General features: G+C 39.1%; 1 protein-coding gene across 4 annotated transcripts; it reads left to right on the top strand.

The window, feature by feature from the left end:
• Window positions 1-1,886: 1,886 nt before the first annotated feature.
• LOC107571195 (gastrula zinc finger protein XlCGF8.2DB-like) lies at window positions 1,887-21,627 on the top strand. 4 transcript variants are annotated; one of them, XM_016257490.1, is made up of 4 exons: window positions 8,526-8,600; window positions 9,458-9,490; window positions 10,791-10,940; window positions 20,329-21,627. In XM_016257490.1, exons 3-4 carry the CDS (start codon window positions 10,853-10,855, stop codon window positions 21,450-21,452), a joined length of 1,212 nt encoding a protein of 403 aa, XP_016112976.1. In that variant the 5' UTR covers window positions 8,526-8,600; window positions 9,458-9,490; window positions 10,791-10,852; the 3' UTR covers window positions 21,453-21,627. The 4 variants fall into 4 exon arrangements, with proteins under 4 accessions (XP_016112977.1, XP_016112976.1, XP_016112980.1 ...); XM_016257491.1 differs by lacking the exons at window positions 8,526-8,600; window positions 9,458-9,490 and adding an exon at window positions 1,887-1,971; XM_016257494.1 differs by lacking the exons at window positions 8,526-8,600; window positions 9,458-9,490 and adding an exon at window positions 14,908-15,094 and having other exon boundaries at window positions 10,859-10,940.
• Window positions 21,628-23,122: the final 1,495 nt, after the last annotated feature.

Genomic DNA, 23,122 nt, shown 5'->3' with positions numbered 1-23,122 from the left:
CAAACAACTGTGAACACATTGCCACATATGTTCGATATGGTGAAGTTAATGCACAGTGCAATCAGGTAAGCCACAAAGTAAATGTAAAATAAATAATAATGACAAAACTATCCTTGAGAAACTGCACTGCTAACTTGTCATTTTTTATTCAATTCAAAGTTAATAATATTAAAAATATCTGTATGACATTATATTCTGCAGTTCTTCCCTGTTGTACCAAATATCTATACTTTTCAAATGATCATATCGAAGTTAGAAAATCAAATATTGTGACAAAATTAATTTTGTAGGGTGCCACAAGTTTGTTAAAATTTCCAAAGGGTGCCGCGACTAAAAAAAGGTTGGGAGACACTGATCTAACAGACCCTTTACAGATTCAAATGATGTATTACATGTATATGTACAATCAAAAATGACGGAGCATTTTAAATTATTTTCCACTGTCATCTGGAAAAAATGCAAGTGATTCCGCCGGCGCTATCGTTGACCCCAGAAGGTTAATTTACTGCTTCAAATATTTTCAGATAGTGGACAGAATGACAGTCCCAACAATCTTTTCTGTGCCATGGTGTTTTCTTGACCACTCTGAACGAAACAGCAACTGATCGCAAAGCTGAAAATCACAGACTGAGCTGGGAAATGATGATGTCTATGCAAGCTTTAAATTGGTTCATTTTGAAAGGTTTGTTTCACTCCCCATTTCTCAGCCATGAATTGGGCTGTTGCTTTGGCCTCCTCAAAGTTCCCTGAACCTTGCCAACTCAGCGATGATAGTGTCAAGTATTTCTGTGGCTTTTATGAAGGTCAGCATCCTTCACCTGCAGCAATTTTGAAATGACATTGTCCGTCAAAGCGAAGTCTTGGAACAAATCAATCATAAAAACAAATTCAAATCTTTCCACTGGTCTTATCAAAGCCATGGCCTCACTACGCTCATCTGCCTTTTTACTGGTAAGTGAAATTTAGAAGTACAAAACCAGAATGTGTAAAGAACAATGTCGGAGGATTTCAATATAAGCCACAGCAGCAACTGAATGCTACCACAGATAGTCGTTCAGTGTGAAACCAACAGTGATGCGACGTCTTTGAAAATCGTGCAGTGTGAACTCGGCATAAGTGCCGAAGAAGGACTTGAATAAGCTCGGGTAAACCGAGAGTAAAGTCACAGTGTTAACGCAGTTAAACAGCCACTGAAAAGTAAAGTTTCACAAGAGAAAACTCAAACACACAATAACTCAAATTCGGAAACAAAAACAGGAGCAGACACCAAAGTAAACATGGGAGAGCAAACAAATGAAAAGCAAACGCTCCTCCCGAACTCGCGTCACATCCGGGTCTTTATACGCGCCCACTAACGTCTGATTGGTCCTCAAAGCATCGTGTAGAATTGATCATTAACAGAAGCATGGTCCAATCACAGGTCATACCTCGGGTCTTTAGCGACCCGAGCAAAAAAAAAAAACTATTTAAGAGAAAATATTAATTAATAGTTTGTACGTACACATATGTAGATATTTTATATTTTATGGGGTATTATCGAAAACACTCCTACTATTAAAACACTGTAATGGAAGAACACCGTAATATAGGTACTGTATCAAAAACATCTGAATTTAAGTTATAAGTGGACAAAGCTGTCTACATGACAGCAAGAGGAAGCTGTTAAAGATGTCTTCTGTCATACCAGGAAAAACACAGTATAATCAGCACAAAAACAAACAAATGCAACAATAAATAAGTAACACATTTCCTATTTATTGTTGCATGTGTTGGCCCTAATTAATATTTATTTTTAATTGATAATATACCCTTGCTATGAATGGTTTCTGGGTTTAAACATGACTGTGCCACACAATTCATTATTGAAACTTTTGGCATTGTAGCGTTTGGACGGGACTTTTATTTTGGTGTGGTGGTGTGACGTCACACGGCCGCGCCGCGCTCCTCCGTCTGTGATTCTGCTGAAGGAAGGTTTGTGTTTTTCAACGCTATTTTCCGGCGATGTATTTGGTTTAATTATTGTTTCATGTAAGACTGTAATGATTTATCTGGCGTTATTTGCGCGTCAGCAAACGAGTAAGAGAAAAAGCTGCTCGTGAATCATTATCAATAGGTTTATTCGTTATCATTTTTCTCTGTTCTTCTATCTTCATGTCACCATTTCTGGTCATTAAAATGAAGTTAAAAGTAGCCCTGAACCAATCTACGGTTTTACTGTAATGTTAGTTAACACAGATGTCAAAGAAAATTTATAAAAATTATTTGTTTTTGTTTTGGAAACGCCATTTTGCCCATTTTCCAAACTAGCCCTGATTTTGTAACATTTTGAATAAATACATTTATAAAAGCCCAATATACTGTTAATTTAATACATGTTTGGGTCGGGATGCCCCCTTTAATTTATGTAATGTATTATTTATATATGCTATTATCAGTATGTAATGATTATTATTATTGTTAGTATTATTAAATCCTTATTTGATGGTTATGTCGTTTGTCTAAAGAAGTAGTAAGTCTTCAGAACCAACTAACTTTTAAATTCAATTTTAGAAAGTATCGGTGGAGAAATTGTGCTTTTTTTTCAAAATGTTTCCCTGGTTTGACTCACTGACGTCATCAAGAACAACTAAAAACCAACTGCAAATAAAGTCATTAAAGGGGACCTATTATGCAAAATTGTTTGGACATAAATGTGTGTTGGCAGTGTGTGTACACAACCACTCTAAAGTGATAAAAAACCCACCCACTTCCTTTTTTAAATCCCCATAAATCATAAGCAGCGTCTCCCAACGACCTGTTTTCAGCACTGGCTCTAATGTGACGTCACACTAGCCACAGGCCCCGCTAGGGCTGCACGATTAATCGAATGCGATTGTTACGCGCATATTGATAGTAAAGCCGGTTCTGTAATCAGCAGGAAATCATCCTCGCATGCTTTCAGATGGAGCAGCGTTTACTACACATAGCCGTAGTTCACTGACAAGTTGCGCAAAAAAAAAAACCGCAGCTGATTTTATTGCGCGATTCTGAAATCGTTGGCGATCATGACGGCTGTTTGCATAGCTTCTCAGTGAACTACGGCTCTGTGAAGTAAATGCTGCGCCATCTGAAAGCACGTGAAAATACCACATTTAATAACATGTTTTTACTCCAAACTCACTTCATAACGTCAGTCGAGCGTTTGAAATAAATGCTTCTGTGAGATGACGTGGCTTCTTACACAGAATACGGCACGCGACATATTTCATCGTATTTAAGCGGTGATAAAGGCATTGCATTATAAATATACTTTATTTGAATGAAAATGATAATAATAAGAACTCAGATAAACCGTATATTGCCGTAGTCGTGTGTTTATTAGCCGCGTTGAATCATTGAAAGCAGTTGAATCTTTTGTTTATTCAGCTGCAGCGAGGCGTATTTGAGGTTTCAGTGCGAGAGCGCCCTCTGGCTATGGGATGGAGATTTACTGCTGATCACAGAACCGTGCTTCACCGAAAAATACGCATGACAATCGCAGCTTCTGTCGAATCTCGATTCCATTTCGATTTATCGTGCAGCCCTAGGCCCCGCCCATGAAAGTTGACAGACACTGCTGTTTTAACGTAGAACCGCCCTGAGCGAGTTGCATTGCTGCACTGACGAGAATGCCTCCCAAGCGTTTTAGGTGTTCTGTAGCTGGATGTATGAATCCACATAGCTCTCTCCATTTACTCCCGAAATCTGAGCCGCTGAAGACGAGGTGGATTCATTTTGTTTTAGAAGAAAATGCGCCCTCAACTCGACCGAAATTCGTTTATGTCTGTGCGAATCATTTTACACTGGACTTGCTTTGTGAATGAGGGTCAGTATAAAGCAGGTTTTGCACAAAAGTTGCTACTGAAGGATGGAGCAGTGCCAACTGTTCGTGATCCAGCAACACCTCCAGAAGAAGTAAGTATCACGCGTTTGTTTTCCGAATTGTCTTTCTGAAAGAGCTTCTTGGCACTCTTTAAGGCTAATGTTGATAAAGCTACCATTGACTGCCTGTTTTCACTGATGCTGCCTTCACGTGCTACCAGAATGATCGTGAATAGGAATGTGGGAGTTAAAATGTGAATTTGTCAAGCTCATAATCATATGTGGGACTTATAAAGTTTGTGATAGCACGCGATGGCACCATGAAACCAGCTATGTTGTTATTTTTATCGCGCTGTGCTCCGTCTGTGTAATTCATAAATGCTCATTTATTATGCACAGCACAATCAGATGACTGCCTTTTAAATCGAGTATGTGTTCTGTAAAGATATCAGGCTTGTACTAATAGTGGAATGTTTATTTGCCAATGCCAGCACATCAGAACAGAGCAGCCAAACAAGGGATATTGCTTGCCAGACAGACGCAAAACCGCTGACCAAGTCTGTTGGTACTCCGTTATCAGTGAAGACGCTTCATGCTCACTACAGGCGTACAGGTATGTTTATGTATTGCATGATACTGCTTATACAGAGGACCTATAACTAGTCTTGTTACACAATCAGTGTCACATATCACTAAGACACAACTACTTTGTACATTACAGGTGTCCAGACGACAGATAATTTTTTGGATGTTGACAGTTCGTTTTTCACTAGCAGCTGGTGTAATATTTATGTCCTCTACACCTATAAAGAGGCCATCAGAGAGACCTCGTGTGAAACTGGAGGAAGAGGATGACGAAGAAACCCTAATGGACACATCGTCTATAGTAGCACCAGAAGAGCAAGATTCTACATTTGATACCGTTGACACAACTTTAACGGAGACAGCAGACATGTCGTAAGTTCCAAAACTGTGCATATGGTTTAGAGCAAGGGTGTCAAACTCGGTTCCTTGTTGGCCACAGCACTGCAGAGTTGACCTGCAATTATTATTAAACACACTTGAGCCAGCTAATCAAGTCCCTAAGGCTCATTTAACCCTTAAATGCATGAATGTTTTGCCAATCATTATTACATATTCTGGTCTTTAGCGACCCGGGCCTATATATCCAACACGGATGTATCTCTAACGGCTGCAATGGCATAAATTTCACCTGATATTTTAATAACAATTACAAAAGAATAAAATAAAACATATTTGGTTACCTTTTGGAGCTTAGAATGGTTCAATTTGAGCAGATGATTTTACTAGAGCTCGACCGATATGGGTTTTTTGGGGCCGATACCGATAATTGGGAGTACCTCCTTACTGAAGGGAAAGTGTTGACTGGTGTCACTATCTCGCGAACGCGCCGGCGGATCTCCACCAAATTCGGGGATCCCTTCAACTCGAGGAGCCCTCTCGAACGCCACCCTCCGCGCGTCGGTAGCCCCCCGTGATCGCTAGATCGGTCAGCGCCAGACCGCAATAAATTCACCGGACCGCAAGGTTCACTCGATTCACGTTTGAGCTGAAGGGAACCCCCCAAATTTGTTGCGGATCCGCCACGCCGTTACGGAGATATGGCCGTTTAAAGTTTCAATGGTTTTCCATAGACTTAAGCTTTAAAGCGTTTCATCCAGGTCGCCAGTAGCAAACAATGGAGCGTGCTCTGCTGGACAAACTAAGTAATTACACCATTTCAAGCATTTCATCTGCATTATATGTTCTGTAAAAAAAAATTTCATATTGGCGGCGGATATCATATTGGATACATCGATGACAGGTTCATATCGGCTGATAATATCGGCTAAACGATGTATCGGTCGGGCTCTAGATTTTACCATCGCTGTCATCGTCAGAGCGCACTTCCACAGTACATCCAGCATCTGGCTCACATTCACCATCTCAACCATATTCTCAAAACTATCGTTTTCAAAGTCTTCATATTCAATATTTTGATCACTGGCAGCTTATTATTGGATGTGGTGTATATAACACTGGCAGTTATATACACCACATCCAGCATCAAATGGCAGTGACATTTATATTTCAGTGCTGATGATATTTGTTTGTTTTATGCCTGTGGTAATTATGAGTGAATGGTGAGTGAAAATCATCATTGTGTATCAAACAGTGTCACCTTGAGGAAAAAAGATGTATTGCACAAATTGAGTCATCAGATATGTAAATATAGTTGGTGTATGAAAAAATACTTACACATTTACATAACTCAGGTCTCTAGCGATCCTATACACTTTTTACAAAAAAAATATTAGAAAACAGGAATTCTTTTATATTTTAAAGTGTTTTTCTTGTCATATTGTTTATAATGAATAGATTGAGGAATACTGAGTGGCTGAGATATACTGGCTGAGATGTCTAACTTTAAATAATGAAGGAGAGAGAGGGTAGAGAATGATGTCCCGGGTCGCTAAAGACCAGAGGTATGCATTTAAGGGTTAAAAACTTCAGGTATGCCTGTTGACCCTTTTGAGTTTAAAGGGGTCATATGATGCGATTTCAAGTTTTCCTTTCTCTTTGGAGTGTTACAAGCTGATTGTGAATAGATAAGATCCCTGAAGTTGCAAAGACTAAAGTCTTAAAACCAAAGAGATATTCTTTATCAAAGTTAAGACTCTGCCACGCCCCCCTAAAACGGCTCGTTGTCAGCTGTCTTAACCGTGGCTTGTGTACTGCAAACACATACCAGCTTCATCACTGTGTCTGTCACGCTGGGGACTCTGTTCCCCTTTCGGGCTCTGTCTTTACATTTATTTTGAAAGATGAAGCTCACGATTATGGTAAGGGGCGTTATATTTCCGATGAGTGCTTGCAGTGTTCGGCCAATCACAATGCACTGGGTCAGCTGGCCAATCAGAGCAGACGGCGCTTGTCGGAAGGAGGGGCTTTGTAGAAAACGAAGCGTTTGAGAGAGGCGGGGCATAGAGGACCTACAATAATGTACAGTATTTGAAAAATAATGTGTTTTTTGAACATTAAAGCATGTCAACATAATCTGTTACACCAAATACACAAAATAATGATCTTTAAAAAAGCATCATATGACCCCTTTAACACCGCTGGTTCAGGGTTTAATTTATTTTGTGACTTTTGTTTTTAATATTGCTTACCGAATACGTGTTTTTGTTTCTTAGTGCTCAAGCATCTTGTCCCATTCATAAAATCAGAAAATACATAGTGTACGAAAATTACATTATGGAGTAATTTTCAGGTAAAAGTTTCAGGTGCGCCCAGTTTGTTTTTCACTTCAGGTTTGTCTTAAGATAATTGTTTCATTCCCTACTTGTCTATATCAGAGTAACGAAGTGGAAGGAAGCTACCATATGGAAAATGAAAGATTACAGAGGAGCCTTGCCCTGTTGGAAGCTCGTGGTGTTACCCTTGAGTGTATTGTAACTGAATAACTCCTCCAAGAACGTAATATCAACCAGTTCTATGATGTGTGGAGCATCGAAATGGTTTTATTCCTTATAAACCATACAAATTCAATAACATAGTTTTTATAAGTAGGTATAATATGAAATTTAAGAAATTGTGACAGTTTCTATGTACACCTGGCCAGCCATAACACGAATATTTAGTACTGGCAAACTCTGAACATCACTGTATTTACTCTGTGGTAAAATGCTGGTCTATATTTTCATTTACAGGGATTGCGAGGCAACTTGGAAACATTTACAAGTTGAAAGACTGTGAAAAATTGCGGAAATGGCTGAGAAGCATTAAAAACCACATTTACTGGACTGCAGCATCTTCAACCACTGGACCAGAAAGAGTGGCTAAATGGAGCTCGATTCTGAACCATGTCAGAGACATACACACACATGAGGATCCAAAGTGACTTGTTGCCGGTATGATACTGTGAAAAAGAATACTTTATTGCAACACTCCATTTACAAAAATAAGGGACTGTCAGTAGAAGTATAAATAACCTAGAATTAAAATTATTATTTGTAAGTAATCCAGTTTTTTAAAAATCTTTTTTCATAGGAACTCTGGCATTCTACAAGCTGGAGAAAGTCGTGACAAACAAGCGGATTTTGAAGGACGTCACCAAACTGAGTCCACATCACCAGACTTCATCTTTGGAGTCGTTTCATTGCGTCATTCTACGTTTTGCCCCCCAAAAAAGTGGTGTTCCCATTTCTTGGAATGTTGTGCAAGGTGAAGTAATTGCTGTTAAAATAACTTTACATCAATATAGGCTGTTTTCCTGAATTGTGTCGGTGCACTTGCAGACTATACCTGGCTGCATATCATTACAGTGAAAATGCTGGCTGTGCACAAGCAACATAATCAACAGGACATCCGCTATTCAGAGTGAACTTTCCAAAGGCCAGTAAAGGACAATGCACGGTCAAACAAGTGAAGACACCACCAACATTCAGTAAGTAACTTTTTTATTAGGTCTCACTTTTCATAGTGAGACCTAATATTTGAGCATGTTTTTGTGGACCCTGCTCCATACATGGATGAGGTACTGAAGATACCCATACCACCAGACCTGTGTGCGAAGTATGAGCGGCCAGACAAGGAGGAGGTCATCTCCACCATGATGTCTAGATTTAATCAACAGCTGGTCTGAAACTACACAGGCTGGAATCACGACACGTACCTGACGGCCAAGGAAACCCCAGCACCAGCTCACAAAGGAGCGATATGCCAGAAACCTGTAACGACTAAAACACAGGCACATGGTCAATAAACACATAAGCATTTATTTTTCATCAGTGTCTTTGTTTTGCATACGAGCACAGTCTATGATTCATCTTGTACTTTCTTATATTTCTATACAGACTGTTAAATATTCAGTTGTTCACAAGCACAATCTAAGGGTGCTTTCACACTTGGTTCGATTGCTTGGTCCGAACCCGAGTTCGATTGCTCCCCCCTCCCCCTGCCCCCTCTGGACTGTGTTCGCATTATATTATTTGGGTCCGAATTGCGGTTTGTTTGCGTCATCAAGCCAGCAGCTGTTTACCCCATTGCTTAGTAACGATGGCGCAGGAGAAGATGGCAAAATGCGTAGCAAGGCTCTCTTCAATTTTATGTTTTTGAACCGTTGGTTTTGTTTCCAAAGCTTCGGTACATAACGGCACTTGCCTCTGCCTTACCAATGGACTGCAAATGCTCTAAAGTACTCTGAAGGTGAACAGAAATGAGATATACAGCTCTCTGCTTGCAGCACATCAGTCACGCTTGTCAAGAAAATGAGTGAAACACATTTTTATCAAATAATACATCATTAGTAGCGGTTCACTTCCGTGATTTGGTACGATAGCGTTCACATCAGCAGCGAACCGGAGTTCACATGAACCGTACCCCAGACCACCCTTTTAAGCGGACTCGGGTACGGTTCGCAGGTGCGCACCCGAGTTCGGAAGCCCGCGTTCACATCATCCAAACATACCGAACTCTGACGTCAATCGAACCCGGGTGCGCACCAAAAGTGCTAGTGTTGAAAGCACCCTAAGACTCCTGAAGTTCTTTCTTTCTTTTGTATACAAAACGTCAAATATTCACTAGTTTGTTTACAGTTTATTTATTTTTGCAGAAGCTGCAATGTTCATTTGATTACAAGCACAAAGTAAGATTCCTCCACTAATATTTTATACAAATTGTGAAAATAATCACTTTTGTATTTGCAGAGTATATTGTTATGACATTAATAAATATAAAGTTTGTTCTGCCATATAAGTTGTCAATTTCATGGTTGCAATTACGAATATAGTTATGTTTTTACTTTTGTTCAGTCAGTATGTGGAGGGTGATTGTAAATGTAAATATAGTATTATTGGCCTTGCATTACAATTTTCAAAGTTGAATAAAAAAAATAAAAAACATAACATAAAATTTTGTTATGTCGGCTCGATAAATGTTGTATGCGTTCTGAAGAGAATACACTTTAAACAAACAGGCTCCAGTCCAGGATGCTCAGTCATACATCTGGGAGTCTGTTCAAGCTGTCGCATCCGTCTTTTCACCTTTATTGCAATAAAATTCGTAACAGCAAGATGACCGCGGGATCAATTATAACCATAAGTTAACTAAGCTATACCTGTTCTACTTCCATGCAGCATATGTTCTCTGGCATCTTACAACAGTTCTCACACGAACACCTACAGCGAGTTATTGATTATCATGACGGAACATGTCATCTCCATATGAACTACATAAAAACGTCAACTAACCATTCAGAAACTTCCTTTTGCATTCTATGTGTTGTCACTTCTTCTACAGTCTCTCTTTCACTATCCGATTCCGGTTCATACATATATGGCTGAACACCACTACTTGCAGTTTCCGACATTTTCATAGCGTGAGAGTGTCCTGTTTTGTTATTGCTGTCATGCAGGAGCACAAGCTCTAGAAGCTCCGCCCTCATCTGAAAAGGGGGAGCGGGAGCACCAGCTCATTTGCATTTAAAAGGACAAACACAAAAACAGCATGTTCTGGCTCGTACCCTAAACGTGGCAATTTCAACAAGCTATAAAAAAATTATCTGTATGGTATTTTGAGCTAAAACTTCACATACACACTCTGGGCACATCAGAGACTTATTTTACATCTTGTAAAAGGGGGCATAATAGGTCCCCTTTATAGTGTAATCTAATAAATGTAATGTACAGGTCATTCAGTAAATAAACAAATGCATATGAAGTGTCTGTATGTTTAGTGTTCTTTTATTAATTTGTAGTGCTATTATTATTATTTTTATTATTATTTAGGGATAATCAGGCCATTCAGGGCCATTAACTCTGACTCTGACTGACTCCCTTCCAAGTGCACTGACTACTGAACTAGGGAGGTGACTGAGATGCACCCAGAGATTTAATTTGGATATATTTTTCTTTCTGCTAATTTTTTTCTAATTTTAATCATGACAGATTGTCCAAACACAGAAAAACTCCTGGTGGAGCAACTGAGATCCGTGTGACACACGATTATAATGATGGCGTTTATTAAAGAGGAGAGTGAAGACTTCAGGATTGAAGAAGTTTTCAGTCTGAAACCAGAAGATACGGAGGAACAAACAGGTTGGTTTTCAATCTCAAAGCTGAACTCACTCATTTGATATTTATTAAAATGCCAACCTCTAAAGATATGAATGATATTTTTTAAAGAATGTATTATGAGTGTTATAATTTAAGTGGTTTTATTTGACATCGAGATTGGTTGAGGTCACATGACCAGAAAAATACTAATGCTACCTTCAAGTGCAGCTGAGATGTTACTTCCATTCATGTCATGCATTACAGTGTTTCCCACAGACTTGCACTCTATTTGTGGTGGCATATATATGCAAATGAATTCTCTGCCAGCAGGAGGCGCTTGTAGAGCGGGAGAGATCGAGGTTTCCCCGGTAATGGCTGTAATCAAATAAGTGCTGCGCTCACAAACGTTGCTTTATCAGACATTACATACAAGATTAAATGAAAATGACATCCAAAATATATATAAACACCCGCACCGGGTTTTGATTTTGAAATGTGCAGTGCTAATTTTTATTTAACGAAGTCAAAACCTTTTGGAAAATCTATTTGTGGCGGTCAGTTTTGATATTGTGGCGGGACGCCACAAATAAATCAATGTATGGGATTAAATAAAATAAAATTAAATTAAAAAAATAAAAAATTTATACCGTATTGACCCGAATATAAGACGATGTTTTTTTCTTGGAAATACATCTGAAAAAACGCGGTTGTCTTATATTCAGGGTCTAGACTTTGAAGGGTCAATAATACACCCACAACAATAGGTGGCGCCAAATACACATAAAACCAGTGTGCCGTGAAATACGTAATGTAATGCGTGTTGTAAAGATCGCGAGTAAAAACAAAAGAGAAAGAAAAGCTTACAGCTGCATGAGTCGTGACTGTCACGTTAGCCTGATGGGACCAAACTCTCTTTGTGATTTTAAAACGTAAGACAGTACCCAGATTTGAAGACTACAGTAAGATTTAACTTCTACTGTTAATAAGATTTTGGTAGGCTACTATTAGATGGATAGCCTAAATGTCCTAATTCAGATGGGCTACCTGTTTTTTTAAATTATTATTATTGTATGTCAAAAAGTGTATATTTTTTTTAAATGTGATTGTTGGTACATTTTACCAGTTTTTACCATACTTTCAAAACAAAAATTATAATAGGAAAAATATGCAATATGAAAATAATTGAAGACAAAATGTGTTTTACTGAGAAAAAACAAGATTTGGTTTTTAAAAAGCCTTTTTCCAAAAGGTACATCTGGAAAAGGGGGGGGTCGTCTTATAATCAGGGTCGTCTTATATTCGGGCCAATACGGTAATTTAAATAATGCATATGGGTAGTTGACAAATTGCAGTAAAAAATGCTTTTTTTTTTTGGTAAAAAAATTTTTTTGAAAAAGAAATTCATATGTTTATGTAGTTTGAAGTCTGATCTTTGAGAAAATGTAAAGGGTCATTAAACTTCTTCAATTCTTTCACTGCTTTTTTAAACATTTTTACTGAACTGTACCATAAATTTGTCCTATGGTGTGACATAGCAAAACTTCAACCTCATAATAATCATAGACTGTAAAAAACATGGACATGGTGTCCTTGATGTCACTCGTAGGTTTCTGAAGAGCATTTTTGAAGCCTAAAGTGGGCGAAACTGACCGCCGCCATCTTGGCAGCACGTCACCGCGCGTCACTCCTGGATAATCGAAAATGGGCAAAAAGGTGGGATGTGGGTGAAGCTGAGGTGCTAAAACCATGCCCAACTCACTCGACAGCAGTGCTGCTGTGCAAAGACAAAAAAAAAACATAACTTTGTTTTTGGGCGAAATTTAGTTAATGATAATTTTGGGACAATCATGACCTCCTTTATCATGTGTATAATGGTGCTTTTCCACTGCATGGTACGGCACGGTACGGTTCACTTTTGGGGGGTTTTCCACTGGGTACAGTACCTGGTACCTGGTACTTTTTTTAGTACCACATCGGTTGGGGTTCCAAGTGAACCATACCGTTACCAAAACGTGATGTGTAAACTCTGCTGATCACGGATTGGCCGGAGAGAATCGTCTCTACCTGCGTCACTGAACTTGCGACACAAACACAAAAGAACCGCTAGATTTAAATCAGCACAGCCAGCGAAGGATCGAATGCAACTGTTTTGAACGAGTGCACCTTTTTTAACAACCAAAAGGTTTTGTTGTCTGTTGCGGAAGAACAGACGTTCCTCTCGTTGATAGCAGAGGAGCGGATCCAGCGAGAGCTTGATGGGGTGATGCAGAATGAAAAAGTTTTTTTTAGGAGTCGTGGCAGTATAGGCGGGGCAACTATAACGACATGTGAATAATCCTGCCCACTCTAAAGCGGTACTGAACTGCAGTGGAAAGGCAAACCGTGCCGTGCCGTGTCGTACTGAGCCGTGCCGAGACGAGTCGTACCACGCAGTGGAAAAGCGCCATAAGTGTCTTGGCGAAAAAGCCCAGGAGAAACCAAGGCAGAACACAGTATAACATCAGTTACCGCTCTTTGACTTAGTTTGGAACGCTCAAATTAAATTACGGTGCTCTGCATTTGTTTAGCCGCTCGTCAATATTACTGTGTCAGCCTGGAGTTATACCGTATTCTGCCTTTGTTTTACTGTCCATTAAAATTTGCCGTGTTTAAATTACAGTGTGACTTGTGTATACCCTACACTAGCGCGTTACGGTCTTTTGCCTTTGTAGGGCAGTGTGGGCTGATAATAAGCCAACTGGCGCTTGTGTTTGATGAAACGCCTCTTTATTTACAAGTGGTAGTTGGATATATAAGACCTAAACCATGCTAATGCTAGTTCACAAATGGCAATGCAATTCTTATGCTGTCCAAGGGATTGTTGTAGTTTAAACCGATGCTGGAAAAAACTGCTAAAAAATCCTGGAAAGAGCTGTTTGAAAGTGTCTTGATGCAAACATGGCTTGATCGGAGGAGAGCTGGTTTATCAAGGCATTTGATAACTGCCAGGTTGAACATTTGAAAGTAAAGAGATTCTGAGGAAACGGGAAACATCTCTCTCAGTAGCCTTTTTTTTCTCACCGTACAGCACCGTACGTGGATGTTGTTTACGCTTTGCACCTTGCTGTCTATGGGAGGGTCAGAGAGCTCTCGGATTGCATCAAAAATTTGTGTTCCGAAGTAAACTATTAATCACGTGGTTGGGACGGGACAGGAAAAAATGTCAGCGGGAGTGGGCAGGCCCGGGAATCGTAATAACACGATGATACCCAACTTTATACACAAATATACTTTTTATATAAATAAACTATAAATTGTATATTTTATTTTTGAACTCTATTCTAGTTGCCCTGTCTCTTTATACTCTCCTCCTGTTTGCTTTGGTGTGGCTGGTTAAGTGAATAGCGTACGCAGTCCGTGATGGACAGATTGTTAACAGCTGGTTAATGTGGTAATACAGTACATCGGGCAGGACATCCAAACGCCCACCTATCATTCATCGACCTCAAATATGGCTTTTTCAAAAAAAGATGTAATGTTATGTAGAAACAACTTTACATGGCCGCTCAATCTAATGTTAACCTACAGAAATGTGCACTATTTTGGTCATACAGATAAATGTAATACATCTTTTGAATCTGTAAAGACTCTACGTTTATTTGTGTGCACTCAGAATAACAACGAAACGTAGCGCTTCTGTAAAATAATTAAAGCAAACAGCATGCGCTTTCTGTCGTCTCGGTCATGTGAACTTGAACGAGAAACTTTGAAACTCTGCGTATGAAAAATAAATTTATAGAGAGTGAAATGTATACTTTCAAATGAAAAAAAATCAAATAGAAAACGTGTGTTAGCATGGATGATTTACATGAAGTTTAGAAGTTTAATGTGTGTGCAATGCACACTGTTCATTGTTTAAGTTGGCTTTCAGTTCAATAAAATAACAAAAAAACTACATTTTGGTTTTTTATTCAAGGAAAGTGGGCATGCTGTGATCTGTACTGTATTTGTTTTTTACTGTAACTGACAGATTCCGGCCAAAAAAACACAACACGGGAGTGGGAGGGAATGGGAGTCATTCTTCTGGGATCGGGACGGGATTTTCCCCCAGTTTTTCTGTGGGATTGGGACAGGACGGGATTTTTTTTGTGGGAGTGGGACGGGAGAGGTTTGAAAATCCACTCCCGTGTCACCCTCTAGTTTGGAACGACATGAGGGTGAGTAATTAATGACAGAATTTAAATTTTTGTGTGATTACTGTTTTTAAAAAAAAACAACAGACAGGAAAAACTAATAAAAACATTAAAACAACTGGAGAGCTCCACACCTAGGCAGCCATCCGCAGTGCCATCTTAAATCAAGATTTTCATACAAAATCAGTAATCAAAAACTGATACTGATACTAGTGTTGGAATTGGCATCGATATCAGTTGGCATCACGTTCTTCTGGGTTTGAGGAGTGATGAACTGATATCAGTATCAATGATACCAAGACTTTCATCCGTGACTGCATCCAGACACTTGGTCAACGACCAAAATCAAAAACGTCACCAGGCCACCCCTGCTCTATACAATTTTATAAGTATAATAATATTATAATGCTTAAAATACTCAATGTTCTGTATAGAAGGATTCAGCTAGATATTATATTATTATTATTATAAGTACTCAGTATCATTCCAACAGCTACACCATATAAGCAGACACAAAGCCTATTATAAGCAGTTTCTTCTATTAAGCCTGTCTGTTGATAACGAGTCTGCCCTCCAGGGTGTTTATCACTCAAAGACGCCTTAAAATTAGCACAAGAACCCAGGGAATGATTTTCATGACATCTCCAACACAGCAAACTTGGGTTTCTTTGCTCCGAAGGTATAAGAGCTTTTCTATCTACTTTTTACTTTTCTGACCTGCAAACTCTGGTCAAATGCAGTGCTTTTGGTCAACAGCAGGTGACAGCTCTCTCAGGAGGAATCTGCACGCATCTTGCAACTCAACATTCGCGTTCACTTCCTGATGAGCATGTTCATCATGCACTGTCAACTTTGGAAAAACGACTGCATGATAAGGCACCAACTTTCCATAGTCAGCCCTGTGAGGATCACTGACTGGAACCTCTAACTGAAACCCCTGCCCCCAGCACCTTAGGGTCCAGCAAAACGGGGAGTCTTTGTGCTATGGAAGGACGGGGATCGCATTCCAATGAAGCCATGAGAGAAGGCAATGCAACCTGAGAAGGTTCAGCACATGAAGTCGAAGCCGTTTTGAGCATTTTGACCGCCGTGGAAAACTCAAGTCGCTGTTCACAATGGCCTGGGGTGTCCGCATCGAATGGCACAGCACCGCTCACAGCGGGAGGATGGGCAATATGTTGTTTATATATTAAATATATTTATATAAGAATATGAATATATAAGTGTATAATATTTTCAAAACATATTCTGTATGTGAGTGTATTTCTATATACATAATAAATATACACAGTAAGTATACATATATAATGTAAACAAAAACTTTTATTTTGGATGTGATTAATCGTTTGACAGCACAAATTTTCATTATATATTACTATTTTTCTTGTCTATTTTATGGATTAGTTGATGCAGCCCTAACATCAATAATACACTCCCCGATATGTATCATCACAATAAAAGTGAAATCTAATGAAAATGTCCCTCATCAAAAACATACAAGGAGAAAAGCAGAGGACCTAATACAGAGCCCTGTGGCACTCCATACTTTGTGAAAATAAAGAGATGTCTCATCAAACACAAGTGGAAGCAGTCAGATAGATAGGACATAAACCATGGTAATGCTTGTGTACAAATGCAAGCATACTCCTCAAGCTATACAAGACAATGTTGTGGTCTATGTTGTCGAAAGCCAAATGCAGGTAATTGTTAACTTTTATAAGCATGGTAAATGTGCTGTGATGGGGCTTAAAAACTCTGCAAAACTGAACACAACTGAGGGCAGGTTGTTTTTGTAATATTTTATAGTACCATTCACAACTTCTGACAGTGGAAACGGAAATAATTGCGTACCGTACTGTATTGTACTGTACCAAACCGTACCGCTCAGTGGAAACGAGTTATTAGATGTACATGAATCACAGATTTGGGATCGTCTATTTTAAACCTGGGACCTTATTTGTAAAATGCATGCATGATCAGATTTGACTCCAATTCCATAGATTTTGTCTTATATCAAAATGTGAAACATATTGGGATTTATAAAGGCAATTGCCTAACTGACAAGAATGGGCCCTGATGATGACTGCCTCACTTATTTTCTTTACCCACAGGGCCCAGATCTCTATTGTTCTACTAAGGATTATCATTGTTTTTGGAAGCTGTCAGGGCCCTTAACATACTTAAAAACCCATTAAAGTTTGCACACTTCAGAGTCATTAGCACTTGCGGAATCTATCGTGCATAGTTTTGTATAAAACTTTGTACATGTATTGTTCTTATTGACCCGTAGAACTTGACAATGATTAGCTTCACACTAATAATTATTAGCTCTGTCCTACAGTAAGTTTTACAGGCTTTGTATATTTGGGTGCTTTGATGCTCTTAATGTTTAAAATTTCATGAAATTCTGCACACATATCAGATTGATCAGCCATTAGGTGTAGGAAAATGTTAAGCATTGAGCGGGGGGCTCTGTAGCACACCCCCTTTTGACTAAAGTAACGAGGTAAGTATTACCTATAAAAGTACGACAATTATTTTATCATGCATTAACGCAGTTTTGTATTATTATGAAAGTCCATTGCTCACTGGCTCTGAATACACATACAGACAAACCATGGTTCACAGGAGAGGTGGGATGTTGATCAGTACTGGCTTGGGATGGGCATCATCACGCGTCTCAACCAATGAGAGCATTTGGGGTGGGCCTAAGACTGCAGTAGCTCTCGCATGGATGCTCCCGATCAAATTATTTAGGCTAAGCATCAACATTCACAAACCACTGTTCACTGTTATTTTTAACAGAAAAGAATACAATGAGCTCGTAATCATGACTTCACAAGTGGGAAATAAGAAGTTACCGATAGCACGTGAAGACAGCAGAGAAGCAATCTCGCTCAGCACAGTGGAGTGCATCATTTTGTTAACTTTGTGGTTTATTGTTTTGAGTAATTTGGGACGCAGAAACACACGGCCCTCTCACAATATATTGCTTTACAGATCTATCGCTTTTGCCACTCAGAAATGTTCACGCAATTATTCAGCACGTATCATAAGTTCTGCGCTCCGGCACGGTTAGCGCTCACACTCACTGATCTCTATATACAGTATAACTGAACTGCGCTCTAGCCCACCTCTTCCAACCGAGCCAGGGACAGCTAAAAGAACGGAGCGATCACACTAGTCAAACGAACCTGGCTTTGGGGGTCAAATGCGCTCCGGCACGGTTAAGATCGCCTAGTATGAGTACACCCTAATTATTCTCCCGCATCCCGCACACACGAGTCTCTACTCGCCCATCAAGTGTTGTCCCGCGCCGCACTCTGTTGCGTTGTCCCGCGATAGTGCAGGTCTCTACTTGGAAGGTGCCTGTTGTAATCTTATGATCGAGGCTCTGGACTCTGAGAATAACTTGTTTTTCTATAACATTCTATAAATATTTCTATATAAACGTTAATGCCCTGGAAGTGGCAAATAGCTTTGGTTTTATATTAAATTTGATTACATTAATGTTATAAGTTGAGATTTACAAGAAATATTTTAACTGCTAAAAGGAATACTGCTGTAAAAAAGCGCCTTGTTTGTTTAAAGGGTTTGCAACCCAAATGTTATTGCACTTTTGTTCATATAGCAGTACCTTTAAATGAAAAAGTGCACAATACACAACTTTTGAATGCATTATTGAATTTTGTGCATAATGCCATTAATTGCAGCCAATCTTGTGATTAATCGCGATTAAAAAAATTAAAAAATGTAATCGTTGCCCAGCACTACTTAATACTCGAGTGTTGTTGAAGCTCTTAGCAGGCTTAACATTTCATGCAATTTGGCACATGCATCAGAGTTGTTGGTATAACTCTGACGTAGACATTGAGGATCCTAAATTGCAAACAGATAATAGAAATCTTGAATGGCTCATGGTTGAGGGATTAAATTAATGACATAGCAGATATGAGACCCTTCCTGTTTTCCTTTTAAGTGCATTGTTTGATTAAAGGGGTCATATGATGCTATTTTAAAGATCATTATTTTGTGTATTTGGTGTAACAGAATATGTTGGCATGCTTTAATGTTCAAAAAACACATTATTTTTCAAATACTGAACATTATTGTAGGTCCTCCTATGCCCCGCCTCTCTCAAACACGTCGTTTTCAACAAAGCCCCCTCCTTTGACAAGCGCAGTCTGCTCTGATTGGCCAGCTGCATTGTGATTGGCCGAACACCGCAAGCATGTGTCGGAAATGTAACACCCCTTACCATAATCGCGAGCTTCAGCTTTCAAAGTAAATATCAAGACAGTTAATAATGTCGTTAGTTTTACCATCAGTTCAAGCCCGAAAGGGCAACAGAGTCGCATGACAGACACAGTGACGTGCTATGATTTCTGACAGACAGTTCACTCTCCTGTGAGGTGACCCTGTTCCCCTCTCACACACACACACACACACACACACGCACACACACACGTCCCATTACTCTGGGCTGCGCAAAACTCCGCATTGCTGATTCGTAAGCGGCAGATTTTCATGGAAAAGTCTGAATTGACCCTTTTTTTTTTAAATAGCCTTTGTGCACAGCCAGCCTTGTACTCTTCTAGGTTCAAAAAACTGCCGTCCATAAAATGCGTTGCACAAATTCGAACATCTGGGTTGTGCTGTTCTGTTGTAAATAAATCTTAACCAATGATTCCTAATTAGATCTACTTCCGGAAAGCCAAATAAAGTGCTTTTGCTTTCGCACTGAAACACAGCGTCTCCCTGACATGGCTGCATCAACACTACTGCTGTTCCTGAAACCACGCCTTCTTTCTTTGTGTGCACATTTGGTCGGCATTATGCTAATATTTCCACATCGTGACATAAGGGTGTGTTAGAATGAGCCGTTTTAGGAGGGCGTGGTTGACTCTTAACTTTTTATTTGAGACTTTAGTCTTTGCAACTTTACAGATCTTCTTTATGCACCAAGAGCTTGTGACACTCCAAAGAGAAAGGAAAACTTGAAATCACATCATATGACCCCTTTAACATCAAATTCATATCACCACCAGCTGGCAGAAAGAAGTGCAACACATACAACAGACTGAAATAATCCTCCTTTATTTACCCACATAAATGTGATGATGGCATTGTAATGCTTGTTATCTCTGCTTACAGCAAAATTGATGGTTTTGATGCTTTAAATGTCTAAAACGTTTGTCTCTTTCTTTGTGAAATTAACCTGGCGTTAACGTAATTAATTGTCTTTTTTTTTCCCTTAGACTTGATGGCGCTGAAAGAGCAGAGTGAAGATCTGAATGAAAACGAAGAGAAAGATCTGATTGAGAAACATCATGATTTCATAACTGAAGGAAATTATTTTAGTTGTTCACACACCGGAAAGACTTCCTCGCAAAAAAGCGCTCAAAATGCTGATACAAAAACTCATTTCGTTTGCCAACAGTGTGGAAAGAGTTTCAATAAAAAAAGAAACCTTAAAGACCACATGAGAATTCACACCGGAGAGAGGCCTTTCACCTGCCAACAGTGTGGAAAGAGCTTTGCACGGAAAAGCAGTCTCAAGATTCACTTGAGAACTCACACTGGAGAGAGGCCATTTGCATGTAGTCAGTGTGGAAAGAGTTTCACACATAAAGAAACCTTTTATACTCACATGAGTCTTCACACTGGAGGAAGCCCTTACACCTGCAAACTCTGTGGAATAACCTTGAAACGAAAAGGAAATCTTAAGACTCACATGAGAATTCACACTGGAGAGAAGCCTTTCACATGTGATCAGTGTCAAAAATGTTTCACACGTAAAGGAAGCCTTAATAAGCACATGAGGATTCATTTCAGAGAGAGCTGTTTTATATGTCATCTGTGTAAAATGGGTTTCAAAGACATGAAACGCCTTAAAAGGCACATAATAACTCACATCGGACAGAAGCCTTTTTTGTGTCATCGGTGTGGAAAGACTTTCACACATGAAGGAAACCTCAAGAGTCACATGAGAATTCACACTGGAGAGAAGCCTTTCACCTGCCAACAGTGTGGAGTAAGCTTCACTGAAAAAAGAAGCCTTACCGACCACATGAGAGTTCACACCGGAGAGAAGCCTTTTACCTGCCAACAGTGTGGAAAAAGTTTCACTCGGAAAGGAAGCCTTAAAGTCCACATGAGAATTCACAACAGAGAGAAGCCTTTCTCCTGCCCTCTGTGTGAAAAGAGTTTCAGACATAAAAGAACCCTTAATATCCACACGAGAGTTCACACTAGAGAAAGGCCTTTCCCATGTCTTCAGTGTGAAAAGAGATGCACCAAAGAAATAGATCTGGAAAGACATACGCAGTCTCATTCTAGCAAGAAATTCCCAGAATGCTCCGAGTGTGGCAAGATGTTTTAAAAAAAGAAGCAAAAATCACGTCTGCCTTCACTCTGGAGAAATTAGGATACCCTTGGGTCCTTGAAAAGCATGTAAAAGCAATAAATTCAGTTTCAACAGCTGTAAGTCCGCAAAAAGTCTTAAATATCACAGTGGGGCAAAGAAGTTTTAAATGTTGGAGCATTTTGGAGCTGTTTTTAATTTCTGCTTTCAAATGTAATTTTTTTTTTTAATTCAAAAGTAAATACCATTTTGTGGCTCTTTAATGTTAATGTTTCGTGACAGATCACTGTATTGCCTCAGTTCAAGCGGCGCGTGAACCGATTGTCTTTTCACATTTACTTAAAGCACAAAAGAAACATGAATGAACATCAGAACGTATTTCATTTCAACCGTGGAAAGATGTCAATACGCAACATTTTTCAAGTTCAAGTCCATCAAAGTTAAGCTACTAGTGTTGGGTCGTTCTTGAACGATTCGTTCATTTTGAACGAATCTTTAATGTGACTTGGGAAGAACGAGTCGTCTCGGGGAGTGATTCGTTCAGTCGCGCATGCTCAACATTCTATAGGTTCTGTACTGGAATTAGTCATGTAGTTCACCTGTTTCGAGTCTTCGGGTTTTCCGAGTCATTCGTTCATCACGTGACAGCCCCATAAGCTTAACCAATGCAGTCTAAACCGGAAAGAGAATTTATAATAATAACCAACTATTTATTACCTTTGTTACAACATTCAGTGTTATGGAAAAGAACCATAATGACAGAAATTCACACATTTATAAACTGTAAGGTAAATGTCGGTAAAATGATCCGAACTTCCCATCACTATAAGCTACACCTGTCATATTTGTTTGTCAGGCAAGATGGCGAATTCAGCTTTATGATTGGTCCGATAGCCTGTCAATCAAGCTCTTTGCTCCATAGTAGGGAATCCCCAACACAAGAAACACAAGTAATATATCCATACTCTAACTGAACTGGTACATTAAATATAGTTTCATAGCCTGTGAGAGTGTGTTTGTGTTAGATTAGTTTACAGATTAGTTTTAGAATTGTTCAGTAAAGTTCTGTTGGTATTTAAAGGCGTGTCCTGTGTTTTGTGCTGACAAGTTAATGTCTTAAACTGCTGATATTGTTATTGTGCTAATAATATTTTCACTATACTTTGGATATTAATATCCATTTCAGAGTTGATGGTTGCGGCCTGTTCGATTGATTGCTGGACAATTCATTTGATCAGTCGTAAAACAGTGATCCTGTCAAAAATCTCTATAAATATAATTAATTCCCTTTAAGCTAAACACACCCCTCCTATTTTCTGATAAATAAGACAACAAAGATATGATGTCAATAGACCCAAAAATTTCTTTATTTGAGTAGATACCATTGCTTAAGCCTGTGTTGCTAATGAAGACCAACAAACTCTATTGTACAGCTCTCTAGGAGTGCTAAAATTACAATTGGTTATGAACCTAAGTGCACCATTTCTAAGATGGAAGAATGCTGTTTTTGTAACATGGGAAATATGATTTTCAAAAGACAAGTTGCTATCTAATATAACACCCAGATTTTTGACTGTAGAGGAAGTAACCGTACATCCGTCTAGTTGCAAATTGTAATCCACGAGATTCGGTGTACTGTTTTTTGGTCCAATAAGTAATATCTCTGTCTTATCCGAATTTAATAGGAG

Source organism: Sinocyclocheilus grahami, unplaced genomic scaffold, assembly GCF_001515645.1.
Source record: "Sinocyclocheilus grahami isolate Dianchi unplaced genomic scaffold, SAMN03320097.WGS_v1.1 scaffold1562.1, whole genome shotgun sequence".
Taxonomy (NCBI): Eukaryota; Metazoa; Chordata; class Actinopteri; order Cypriniformes; family Cyprinidae; genus Sinocyclocheilus; species Sinocyclocheilus grahami.
Note: the sequence above shows the minus strand (reverse complement) of the source record. Positions and strands in the feature narration are given on the sequence as shown.

Coding starts and splice junctions, on each gene's coding strand:
- LOC107571195 (XM_016257491.1), top strand. CDS start 10,853: ATGATGGCGTTTATTAAAGAGGAGAGTGAAGACTTCAGGATTGAAGAA. Junction 10,941..20,328: donor AGATACGGAGGAACAAACAG/GTTGGTTTTCAA, acceptor TTTTTCCCTTAG/ACTTGATGGCGCTGAAAGAG.